Source organism: Thunnus albacares, chromosome 18 (assembly GCF_914725855.1).
Source record: "Thunnus albacares chromosome 18, fThuAlb1.1, whole genome shotgun sequence".
NCBI classification, from domain to species: Eukaryota; Metazoa; Chordata; class Actinopteri; order Scombriformes; family Scombridae; genus Thunnus; species Thunnus albacares.
The window spans coordinates 3,386,674-3,400,491 of NC_058123.1; the positions used below are offsets into that span (position 1 = coordinate 3,386,674).

A 13,818-nucleotide genomic window follows, 5' to 3' on the forward strand; every position below is an offset into this window, starting at 1 on the left:
GGAGATGCCAACTGTTGAACCCCGCCTCCACCAACACAGCCAGCCTCACAGACACACAGCAGCCTCAGATGTCCAGATCTTGATGTATTAGCAGCAGTGGGAGACACTGACAATCATATATAAACCCACTCGTCTCCCCACCAGGTGTAGCCTACCACATTCGACATACTGAGCAGCAGTGCAAAGAGCACCATGCATGAGTAGAAGCTGTGGCAGTTGCATCCTTTCACTCACATTCTGACCCTTCATCACCAGCTCAACTGCTACTATCACCTTCCTCACATGACCTCTCTCACCAAGGAAACATTCTGTTCTCTCTTTTGAGGCAGCCCAGAGGAACTGATGGAGCAGTGGTAACTATGCCTATTGTGGAGGTACCAAATCCACAGGGAGGGCAGAATGGTGCGCCATTAACCATGCATGTGTACCGTCCATGGAGACACAGTGACCTGAAGGAACTACAACACCCCTCCGAGGTAGGAGGAGGTGAATTCTGCCTGCAAATCCAGGAACTAATGTGTCACCATCGCCCGACTTCAGGAGAAATTCAGAGACTGCTGAAATGGAAAATGGGCATTGGCATGGGTCATGTGGAAGGAACTGGTGATGCAGCCTGACCACTCAACCAGGATATTTCATGGAGTGTCCAGCCTTGTTGAAGGACCTTTACCAGAAATCAAAAACAATGCGATTAAACATTGCATTCATGTGGACAGAGACTGGCTCGCTGATGTGCTGGGGTATGCTAGGCACACAGAAAAGGTAATAAAACAAGCCAGCGATAAAGTAACAAAGAAGAACCAGGGGGGACAGGAAGAGACCTGGAAGAGGGTGAGACAAACACACACACTTGATGATATAGAAATGTTAATGGTTCAGAAAATTGTTTCCCCAGTGGAATTACCAATGACCAAATTGTTAGTGGCAGAAAGAGAGATTTTGCTAAACAACATGTAACCACCAGTGGGATAGACTGCATGCAACTTGAAGATTTACACTGCACTGCTTATGTCAAACACACTCCAGGACCAGATGAAGGAAAAGAGTCAGGATTGCTAACTGGTGCCCATTATAAATCTCAGTAAATCATTCGGTTCTATATTTGTGGGATTACATGCAGTGCATATACTCTCACAAAGAGGCCAAAATTATGTCAGCACGACAATGACATCATTGACTGTCTCTGATCCAAGGCTGACAGATGTTTCAATTGAACTATGGGTATGATGAAGAATGCAGCACCTTTAATAACTGTCACGCCTAAATCTGATTACAGATCATGCAGAACCCCGTATCCACTTAAACCAGAGGCTATTGAGGGAATAACACCAGTTTCAATGTGCACACCTATCTTTCCAGTCAAAAAGGCACAGCAGGAATGCCAGCTTATGACTTGGAGGTTTGTCCAAGATTTAAAAGCAGTGAATGATGCAGTCCATGCCAGGCGGTACCTGATCCTCACACAATCCTAACACAGGTACCAAATAACAGTAAGTGTTTTACTGCAGTCAACCTAGCAAATACATTTTTCAGCATACCAGTACATCCAGATTAGCAATTCTGGTTTGCATTCACAATGAAAGAAAAAACATGCATGCATTCACAAGAATGAGTCAGGGTTATGTAGGATCACCTACAGTGTACTCTGCAGCTCTACATGAGAACTTGGAGGGATTTCACCCTCCCTGCAGTAGTAAACTGGTTTGTAGATGTAGATGTTCTCCTTTTGTGCGCAGAAATAGAAGAGGCCTGTAAGACTGACACAGTAGCACTGCCACAGTATTAAGCAACACAAGGCCACAAAGCCAGTCTTTCTACACTGCAGTGGGTAAAAAAGGAAGTAACCTTCCTAGGCCAACTGATTTCCCAAGAAGGAAAGAGAATGTCAGATGACAGGATCCAAGCCATCTTAAAAATTCCAAAACCAAGCACAAAAAACCAAATGATGGCATTTTTGGGCATCCCTGACTATGCCCAGATCACACAGTCTCTGCAGAGGATGACACATGACCATGGACTGAGACTTACAGATGCACTGACCTGGACTGAGGAAGGACATGACAGTTTTATGAAACTCAAACAAGCACTGACCACAGCCCCTTGGGCTTGTAGACCCACAACTGTGTGGCCACAACAACACATGCATCGCTGGTGTCTAACCTGTTAGACTCCATTTTAGTCCCACAGGAAGTGGCTGTGTGCAAGTGTGAGGTACATACCAAAGCACAGGACTCAAGTGTCAAGAGGAAATGCAAGCACAGCAAAGGCAGCTACACAAGCTCCAATCCAAATTGTGATGCAAATGTCTAGCGTCCCAGCAGAATGCTCCTACAAAAGAGCGAAAACTGTACAAAAATGTTTGTTTTCTTATCTTACAAGATAGACATGGGAAGAAGGACTACGTGCCAACAGGGGGGATGGTAGAGACTGCAGACAGATATTGGTACACACACAAAAATTTAGGTGAGCACATGCCTTCTGAGACATGTTTTGAAATTTTAAAAATTGTAGAAAATAGAGTTATTGTCTATGATGAATAATACCAATAATTTTTCAATCCTCAGCTGGTTCTTTAAGGTAATCTTAAATGTAATTCTTGGAAGTTTGATGAATACAGGCCCAGACCTTCATAAGTACCTCAGTCTCTAAAAGGATTCTCATTTTTAAATTAGAATTCATGTACATTTAACTGGATTTTTCATCACATAAAACAGACTTTGACTCAGCCAGTTATAAGTTATTTGTAGCTCACATCTTTTGTCTGTCATTTTTTATTCTCTGTAGTTTTTCTCTCAGAGACACAAACACTCACCCACAGCGAAATCCCGAATTTTTCACACACTGCCGACACAAGGCCGTTCTTTCCAGTTTTGCCATAAAACGTGACAGGAGCAGTGTTGTAGACCCTCTGGTGAACAAAAGTCAGCTTCTCCGTCTCCTTTAGTTGCAGCGTGTCCACCATCTTCTCCTTTATCTTCCTGCAGGGAACACAGATGAGAGGAGAAGGGTTGATGATATTTAATGAAACGTGAGAATATGGAATTAGGGTTAGGGTTAGGTTTTGTTATTCCCATGTGAGATGTTTGATGAGTTTGCAGTCCATATTCCTACTAATAATTGACTGAGAGGCCTTCACATCTGGAAACAAAGCAGAGAAAGTGTGTGTTTTTCTAACACTCAGAGACAAACAGAGACGTACTTGTCAGCGCAGCTCTCCTTCAGTTTTTTGATGTCCACAGTCTTTTTCCTCAGAGTGAAGGAGGACGCTCCATCCACAGTGTCCACCGATGCAGACACTTCCAGTTTGACTTTAGGTGCATCAACTCCTGCTGCTGCATGGCCTCCACTGCTGCTGTCACTCAAGTTCTCAAAATCCTTCATCAGAACCTCCTCTGTGTACTCTGCAGGGACATTTTACCTCATTATCTCAGAGCTTTTTATAAGTATTGCATCATTTTCACTAAGGATCTCATAATCTGGGCTACTCATCTCATAATTTTGACTAAATATTTCATAATTTGGCTACTTTGGTGATAATTTTGACAAAGCACTTCATAATTTTGACATTTTATGCTACTTTTATGCTACTGTATTTACCAGAGGGAAGTGGGGTGGCTGTGGTGTAACTTCGTTTTATTTATTTTTTTATCTTGACCCTCCCCAGAGCAGCAAAAAATTTTTCCTTGAGCCTCCCAGAGTGATTTTTTTGATTGACTGATTGATTTTATTTTGAACATGTTAAAGCAACAAAATAAAATATGTAGGCAGCAAAACAAAACAAGTAGAAATAACGGCAAACTTTCAGTAAACAACGCAAATAATAAATTCAATGTTCAAAAAGCACATAGGATGAAGTACTTTTCGACTAGAAAAGTACTTCATCCTATGTGCTACCCCTTTTTTTTTATACATTATCAATCAAATCAAAGCCAAAAACATTCAAAACAATACAAGAGAATAAAGACAACTAGCATAGAAACAATAACAAAAAACAACACAAGTCCACCTCTTTCTCTCTTTCATGTTCTTTTTAAAATGACCCCCGCCACCATAAATAACCATATTTTATTATATTCACACCAAAGTTAGGTAGTATTGGAGACAATAAAAAAGCAAAGGTTGACCTTTTTCCTACCATTACGTGTAATAGCGAACTGACCTCTGACCTCCCTTCCCTCGTCAGGAAAAAAAAGCAAACTACCAGCTCAACTTCCTCGATTTATCCTCTCCTATAGTACTGCAAAAGTTATCTATGATAATTCCAGACCATCAAAGGGTAAGTTTTTAAAATCTAATAACATTCACCATGCCAGCTGTCGTGTATGTTACTGTTTATCTGGGTAAACGGTCATTAATATGCACATGTTGCTAATGTTGGCTGTGTGCGCGCTGAGATGTGTGTGTGTAAGACGTGTAGACTTATTAAATGTTGTTGGTTTTGTGTGGTAGGAGGGCGGCTGTCACGCACCTTTATACTGCTGAAGTGCATACAGCTTGTGTGATGATGTGATTATTATTTGTAAGGGGGAATTGCATTTTGCTTAAGAAATTATGTTTGTTTAGGTGAGAACTCCTCACTCCCTCCGTGCTGTTTGCTCATTACATTGGCTGGACTAAGTTAGGTAACTTTTGCAGTACTATAGGAGAGGACACAGTAAGTTGGGCTGGTAGTTTGCTTTGTTTTCACCTTGACGAGGGGCTCAGAGGGTCATGGATTGAGAGTCACAGTTCGCTCAAGTGAAAATATTTATAGCTCTAGGGAGGGCAGCTACCGCCCTCCCTCTGATAAATGATGAATACTCCCTAAGGAGACAGAACGCACACAAAGTGAGTCATTCCTGTCTTGTTATAACAAGTCAAACAGACATTTTTATAGTCATCAGTGATTGGTCAAATCATGCCAATTTATGGATCACAGCCGATGGCAAACAGCTACGGGATAAATGCCCCATTTATCCGTGTACATGTCTCATTTCCCCCATGACTCAGAAAACCAACAGCCTCCAAGCCATAGAGCACAATCCATCTCTCAATGTCATGCACTCAGAAAGAAAGCAAACAAACAATGATCTTTCCGCCACAATTCTGTAGGCCTACATTAAAACAATAAACCAATCCTACTTATACACCGTCATCATATAACGGTAGAACGTAACTTGAAAAGGAAAAAAAAGTATTTAAAATAAATACAAAACGCAACTATTCAAAGTAGTCCCCCAGTGTTTAAAAAATATATATTACGTGCCTCCTCGTTTTGTACCACCCCCTCACCGTCATAAATAACTAACAATCCCTTGATACACACACACACATATATATATATATACATTTAAGTATATGCTACAGTTGAGAGTAAGATTTTACGTTTAAAAAACATGATGAAACTTTAACTACACGAAGCTGATCACCTGTACAATAAATACAAGCCTTCTACATGTAATGAAGTATTTTTATAATGTGTTTTTGGTACTTTTACCGCTGTTAACATATAGTTTTGTGTCAGAATACACACCTGGGGAGATGTTCGGCTCCTGCAGCAGATCGAGCAGCGTAAGATTGCTGATCTTGTACTTGACGACCGACGAGAAGGTTTTTACTTTGACTTTGACCAGAGTCAGCATCTCAATTTTCAAGTTGGCATTTTCGTTGTAGATGAGATCTCCGTCCGCGCCCAGACACTTCACAGCTGCTTCAGCTTTAGCTGCAAACATCTCTGAGCACATCTCTGTGGTCACAAAAGTTCACCGAGTCCCAGTAATGTCTTGTCAAACTGAGTTTACAATCTGTTAAAAATCAAAAGTTTTCAGATCTTAACTCTTAGAAAGGAAGAGGACAAAAATCTCAGCACGCGAAGCAAAAAGATCAGACTGACTCTGATTCAACAAGAGTCTTTACTGAGTTTTACTCTCGTGGTCGAGCTGCTTCTGTGACCTGCTTTTTTAAGTTGGGAGTTGACTATGGGCGAGGCACTCACCCACTCGCTTTCTCTTTCTCTCACACACACACACACACCCCCACACACCCGCACACACACACACACACACAAGCACACATGCACGAATGGAAAGCACGAGAGCAGGAAATAAATACTGACCATAGCGTGTTTCCTGTGGAAAAAGGAGATTCTTCCTTTCTCCTCCTACTAACAACACACGCGCGCGCGCGCGCGCGCGCACACACACACACACACACACACACACACACAGCGCTCAGCTCTGCTCACAAGTTGTCCCATTTTTGTTGTTGTTTTTTTGTTTGTGTGTTTTTTTCTTTATTAAAGTTTGCCAAATAACGAACATTGTTTAACACACTTAACAATAATTCCATGCAGCATATTAAACAGAGAGAAAAACAAATAATAATTATTATAATAAATACTTAAATGTAAATTACATTAACTCTAAGGGGGGTTAATCAATATATAGCATAAGTAGCTCAGAATCTGAAGACACTTCTATTTTCCAGTTTTTTTTAAGGATTGACAGAAAATTTTCAAGTCATTTTTAAATTTAAAACATCCTTGTTTTGCATAAAAACACCAAACTTAACAATATGATATTCAAAAACAGGTATTACATCATTTGTAAGTAACCATTCATGCCTTGACAAAAAGTACATGTGTTATTATCCAAATTAAATCTTATGCGTAAGAATTCTCTGCATGGATAAATATTGTTAATTGTTTTTTAAACGAACTTCCCTTTAACAAAGGGAATAAAAAATATGTATCGCTAACTTTGATGGTGTCCGTCCTTGAAAATCTTTGAGGTAGCACTTTTCTTTTAACAGGAAGAGGAAAACATTCATTTGTAATTAATGATCTCAAATTTTGTTATTACATTTACTTTCTAAAATAATGTAATTGTCAATAAACAGAGTAGCAGATGCTGTTATTACGGGTGAACATTGTAATATTCCTTTAATTAGATTTGTCAAAGCCACAGGAATAGCTTTGACTACAAAAGAATATTGCTTATATGAGCAATCCAAATTAAATATTACTTTAAAATCAGTATGATTCAAAATATTACCATTTTCATCCGTTAAATGTACTTGAGGCAAGGCAAGTTAATTTGTATAGCACATTTCAACGACAAGGCAATTCAGAGTGCTTTATATAGAGCATAAAGGCATCGAGACAGAATATAAAAGCAACACAAAGCAACGTAAAAAGACATTTAAATACAATTTAAAAAGTGTTAAATAGAATAAGACAGATACAACAGGAGAATAAAAGTTACAGCGCTGTGTAAAATATTAACCCTCAAATTTGGTTTAATAAAAGGCAAACAGAAAACTCTTCATCTGTGATTTAAAAGAACTGAGAGTTGCAGCAGACCTGCAGTTTTCTGGGAGTTTGTTCCAGATATGTGAAACATAAACACTGAACGCTGCTTCTCCATGTTTAGTTTTGACTCTGTGGACTGAAAGCAGACCTGCTCCAGATGGTTCATAACGTAGCAGCAGATTAGAAATGCATTTTGGCCCAAAACCATTCAGTGCTTTATAAACCAACAGACAGGACAGGCAGTGTAAAGATCTGAGAACTGGAGTTTCTTAGTCTTAGTGAGGACTCTGTTATGTCACGTCCTACCGGGACTTTTTCTGTGTTTTGGACTCTTTGTGTTTTTGTTCTTTTGACTTCCTCGGTTTTTGTTATCCTTCTGATGCCCTCAGACTTTTTCAGTTTTTAGTTGGACCTTTTGAGGGACTCTTTCATTTGTGTTGCATTTGTTTCCTGGTTTTGGTTTTCTCTGTTCCCTTGTGTGTTCCTCCTGTGTTTTTATGTCACCTATTTGTTTACTTTAGTTCCTGTTTTATTTTGAAATATTTCCTCCTTGTGTCACTTTACTTCCTGTTTTCAGTTCAGTCTTTGTCGAGTTGTCTGCTTCTGTTCTGCCTTCGCACTGTGTATTCTCCAAGTTTTTTTTCCTGCGTTTATGGTCTTTGTTCCTGGTCTCAGTGTCTCTTGTGATTTTTGAGTTCTTTCATTAAATATTCAGCATCGTATCCAACCTGCCTGCCGTCTCTGCATTTGTGTCCACCTGCTCCATTCACCCACCTTTGTGACATGTTATGTTTAAGCAAGGACAGTTCTTGGGGTGTTTATTGAAAGAATAATGTCTCAGTGAAAAAAGGCAAGAGGCTGGAGGTGGTGGCTGAGGGCTGGCTTGTGTTGCAGGTGAGGTGGTAAACTGACCAGAGGCCTGTACTACGAAGCAGGATTTGGGGTTAGCGAGGTAACTTCAGGTTTAACTCTGGGTTTGCAGTCCTATGACAGTGGTTCACTTCTTACGGGGGTTCATCACCATGGTAACTGAACAGCTAACTTGCGCCAGAGCATCTTCAGAAGATCGGATCACAACCTGTCAACACTCTGATCACTGACCAATCAGATCACTGGAAAAAAAAAGAGAGTCATCATTCCTACAAGATCCTGACGTGGACAAAAGTCCTAAGTTTACAATAAAGTGACAAATAAAAAAGAGTGATATATATTTCTATAGGCAGTGGAAACATTTCATTGTTCCAGGCTTTCTGTTTCCCCTCTGGTTTTAAAACAGAGCTTCTAACAAACAGATAGATCTCCTATCTTACAAAGCCCTTAATGGTCAGGCATCATCATATCATGAGGAGCTCATAGTACCGTATTATCCCACTAGAACACTGCACTCCCAGTATGCAGCTTACTGGTGGTTCCTACAGTCTTTAAAAGTAGAATGGGAGGCAGAGCCTTCAGCTATCAGGCTCCTCTCTTGTGGAACCATCTACCAGATTCGGTCCGGGGTGCAGACACCCTCTCTATGTTTAAGAGTAGGCTTAAAACTTTCCTTTTTGATAAAGCTTATAGTTAGGGCCGACCAGGCTCGCCTTGGATCAGCCTTTAGTTATGCTGCTATAGGCCTAGACTGCTGGGGGACTTCCCATGATGCACTGAGCTCCTCTCTCCTCCTCCTCCTCTCCATCTGTATGCATTCATGTAACATCAATGCATGTCGCTAACTTTGCCTCTTCCCCAGAGTTTTTTTTGTGCTTTTTCATCTCGCAGGAAACCCTGGGTTGCAGGCCAAGCCTTCACAGTCCTGTTGGCATCCTTCCCTGGCTGTTGCTACTTATTGTTATTGTTATGATTGTTGTTATTCTGTCCCGCTATATAAATAAAAATTGATTGATTGATTGATCGTTTACAACACTAATCACATAATGATGATTTTAGCTGCATTTTAATAGTATAAAGTTTATTTTATCCCCGGAGTGAAGCTGACAGTGTGGATGATTTTACACTCTGATTCCATCACTGCAGCTCAGAATAACATGAGACAACTGAGTGACGATAACTGGAAATAAAAGCCAAATATTGTCTTTTATCAGAAAAATAATCCACACACTGTTAATTGGCTCCCATGATTACAAATGCAACATTTCAGTCAGATAGACTCATCAGTCATTAACTACTTTTACACTTTTTACTTCGGTAGCAGAAACAGTTTGGCATTACTTTTTTCTTTTTTTATGTGACATATTCAGAATGATTTCTTCACCATCCAACTAAGTAGCAAAAAATTGTCTCCGTACTTAAGTCATATATAATAATTCCTACATGTATTTTAAGCCATAGCCTACTTTTAATATGTGGAAATTATGGCTAGTGTTTCTACATCTTCTTATTCTGTTGTATGATTACAGGCTCGTTTACATTTCGCTTCGTTAAACATGACTTTTTGCTGTTTCTTAAACAGAAGTTTTCTGCAGGTACTTGGTATCATCATTTCATCTCATATCATGAAGTACTTCACTTTTGAAGTGAAGTGAAAATGTTGCGTCCTCTTTACCGGAATGAGTCTCTTGTAAGAAAACACATTGTGCCTGTTGTCCTTTGCAAAATAAAAATATAGCTTTTCTCTTATTACTGTCTTTAAGCCCCCTGGTATTTAATGAAATAAAAGACAACTTCGAACATACTATAAACATAATATTCGGTAACACTACAAATACCTTGAACAAGTTTTACAGTAACTCACCTCACTAAAGGTGGATAAAGAAAGTAATTGTTGTATTGGTCCCTCTAAACAAAACTTGTCTCATTTGACCACATAAAGGAATATTTGAACATTTTCTATGAAACTAAAAGGCCCTCGAAAGTCTGCTCTCTTCTGCTGATCTCTTGCCTCTTTAATCTCTGTTAAATCTTCTGTAAACAGAAGCTTGTTTGCATGTCACAGTCTTTTGAAAGCTCCAGATTTCGTTTTTGCACTCTCGTTTCACAAACTGAATGATGGGAGCGATGGTTAAAGGGTTTCCCCTCAGGAAACTGGTTATTGGAGGTGGTGTTCCTGCCCTCCACAAATCTCCACCTGACTGTGACTGATTGAGCTGTTTTGCCTTGTCTAGCTTTCCCAACCTGTAAAAACTCAGGATTTATTGAGACATGAGTTAGTAAGTTAGCAGATGACAGCACTAACAACAGCAACAACTTTTGAGCATGAACATTCATTGTTGATCTTGGAAACAGTAGTTTAACAAAAAAAAAAAAAAATATAAACATAAAGGGGAATACTGATGTTGGGGAGTACTACTGCAATATAGGAAAAAAGTAGTATGAAGCCTTTTGTGGCTCTGTGTGAAATCTGATAAATTGCCCGATGGAAACTCTGATGAAACTTTTGATTTTTGTTGAAGTAAACACACAAAACAAGAAGAGCTATTGCCAGAGAGGGCAGCCCTGAGTGGAGCTGAGGTCGGTTGGTTTTGGCGTTTCAAAGACTCACCGACCAGCATGTGAAACAACAAGATAAACAGTATATAGTGAGCTCAACAGAAGAGACCAATGTTGGCAAACTTGAGATAGGTCCAAAATCAGCACCCCAGACAGTGGTCATGACAGATATTATTTTACAGCATTGTAATGTGAAAACATTATGATTCCAGTAAAAATGCTACACTGTAATGTATCACAGCACAACTGTTGAGCATCACTGATCAAACTCCCACTTAGAGGGTTACAAAGGTCAGTTCTGCAGGCCGAGGGTCTGCTCTTACACATTTAGGAATCCAGGAAGTCTGTCTCTTATTTTCCTTAAGAATCAAAGATTAGCTAACAGAATTAAAGAACAAGCGGTTGTCCTCCTACATTAGATTAACAAGGACTTTGTCATGTAAAGTGGTATCATGAAATGAAACATTTGGCAATAATTTGGCATTTCCTACAATAAACAATTATTTTGAAAATAAACAGGATGAAGTAACATTTTACAAATAACATTTTTTAAAATTCCTTTGGTATTACATTTTCTTATGTCACACCTAAGCATGCTGAGCAATCTACAGTAGAGTAGCAACGGTGTTTCAGCTGTGGAAATTGTCCTTGAGGGGAAAAACAGAAACTCTGCCTGTTTATTGACAGTAGCAAAAGTTTATTTCAGATATGTTTCAGGGGATGCCACAAAGAATTAAAGTTCAGTAACGTAAAGGAAACAGATGTACATCAGGAGCCTTTAACACCACATTTTACACACAATCTCTCACTCTAAATGGACATACAGACCACAACAAGCATTGGGAGAGTCCGGTGGCAAACAAGAAGTGGAATAAGTACTAAAATACCTTAATCATATATACTACTACCACAGTTTTTAATACTTCAGAGTACTATTCTAGAAAAATTACCCAAAATAAACTGAACAGGCACTTGAACCAAAATGTATTACTTTAGGTATATTACCATCCACCAACCCACTCCACCGTCATTGGTGGAAGTCAAATGTAGACAGCATTCTAGAAATGGAAAGAACAGAATAAGAAATCAATAACTGGAATATTTCAAACAGTGGAATAAATGGATTAAATATATGGATCACAAACAATATTGAAGGATTTATTCAAAGAGAAGGCAGATGCCGAGCTATAAAATAAGGATTCAGTAGAAGATGCGGTCAAATATTTTACTTTATATTAGCTTTTTTTTAAATTTGCTTAATTAATAAATTATTTTCTTTTTATTTGTATATGTGTGTAGGTATGTACAGATGTGTGTATATATATAGAGGGCTTGACAATATGGCAAAAATATGATCACAGTAACAATATTGATCAATATGGAAAAAATTATTTATCACAATATATAATTTAATAATGCTGCCAGTTTGAAGAGTATCCTTGTAAAGACTGAAGAAAGCCTGAAGAAACCAGAGGGTTCATTAGTTAAACTCTAGAATAGTTTATTAACATAAAAAATACAATAACATAATGTAAACATTTAACTTTGCAAACACACTTTATCTGTCTAACAATACAACTTAGTTTGCCTTGTATCTTGTTAAAATAATGTAAATAAAACTAAAAGCTGTGACTACTATCACATCAAAATCATTTGGCCATCTCAGTTTTAGTGGTAGAAATTATATATATTTATATATATTTATATACACACATACAGTACTGTGCAAAGGTTTTAGGCATTAAAAGTAAAATGAGGATGCTCTCAAAAGCAATGCCATGAATGTTTTTTATGTATCATTTATTTTCATGCAAAGTTGAGTAAACAGAAGAAACCTAAATGAAATCAATATTTGCTGTGAGCAGCTTCTCCTCGGTTCACTTTAACACAGTTTTTCATGGTAACTTGCAGGTAGGTTGTTGTAACCGTCCTGGAGAAAGAATGTTCTTCTGTGGATTTATTATTTAGGCCGTCTCAGGTGCTTCTTCATGTAATCCCAGATTGACTCCATGATGTTGAGATCAGGGCTTTGTGGGGGCCAAACTATGCCATCTGCTGCAGGACTCATCATCCTTCTTGTTGCTGAAAATAGTTCTTTATGACTCTAGCTGTATGCTTGGGGTCATTGTCATGTCATGAATAAATTTGGGACTGATCAGACATCTAAAGTGCCTAAAACTTTGCGCAGATATATATATATACACACACACACACACACACACACACACACCGGCCACTTTATTAGCTACACCTATTCAACTGCTCATTAATGTAAATATCTAAATCAGCCAATCGAGTGGCAGCAACTCAATGCATTTAGGAATGTGGACATGACAAAGATGATTTGCTGGTATAAAATTTTTCCGATTTACTTCAGACATGACAGGCAGTCCAGCTGTAGCCCTGCTAATGTTAGCACTAGCGTAGCCCTGTCAGCAGATGCCGTGGAGTTTGTCCCTCTTTGCCAGCCTGGGTCCACCCATTATCCGGGTACAGTCCAGCATAAAGGCTGTAAATCATTTGCCTAGATGACTGTTCTGCTTGTTCATTATGAGCTTCCGTATGTGTAGATGCGTTTACAGCTAAACCAATCAGTCTGCTCTATGCCCTGTCTGAATCAGTCTTGTATGTAGACCATGGATGTATAATAAGAGCTGGATAGGGCGCCGCCACTCTGCCTTGCAGCCAATTTTTCCCAGTGGCCACTCGCGGTATTGCACCGAGCTGCAAACAACGTTAATTATGACTCTTTCTATTATGAACTTTTGATCTATGGGGGTTTTATGTTTGTCAAACTTCGAGCCGAGAAAAGCGATTAAAAAATCTGTGATGTCATCACAATGTAAAGTCTATGGGCCGAGTGGGAGCTCGCAGGCGGGGCCAGCGGGGGAAACATTACTGCGCACCAGGCGAGCAATTCCTATAGGACTGAATGGGCGCCATTTTTAGTCCTGTATCCAGCTCTTACAATACATCCATGATGTAGGTTCATGGAATGTCGACACTGTTCATATGAGTTGTTTTTTAAGTCTTAATAAACCAGCAGTTTGTTCCAAGATAGTGTGATCCTTAACTCACACACCAACAGACTAATTTCTCCA

The 13,818-nt window shown here is 39.1% G+C and overlaps 2 protein-coding genes across 3 annotated transcripts in view; one reads left to right on the plus strand and one right to left on the minus strand.

Annotated features, from left to right (window-relative positions):
* The window catches only part of LOC122968057, a 64,407-nt gene extending 58,315 nt beyond the window's left edge, over window positions 1-6,092 (minus strand). The window contains exons 1-3 of one of the 2 annotated variants that reach the window (XM_044333003.1): window positions 5,513-6,092; window positions 3,200-3,401; window positions 2,813-2,978 (exon numbers count right to left, since the gene is read on the minus strand). In XM_044333003.1, coding sequence (XP_044188938.1) covers window positions 2,813-2,978; window positions 3,200-3,401; window positions 5,513-5,723 — 579 coding nt within the window. In that variant the 5' untranslated portion in view covers window positions 5,724-6,092. The remainder of the gene's footprint in view (window positions 1-2,812; window positions 2,979-3,199; window positions 3,402-5,512) is intronic. The other variant, XM_044333001.1, reaches the window with a different exon arrangement.
* LOC122968041 (oocyte zinc finger protein XlCOF6-like) overlaps window positions 1-13,818 on the plus strand; it is an 813,118-nt gene that overhangs the window by 767,523 nt on the left and 31,777 nt on the right. The window lies entirely within an intron of this gene.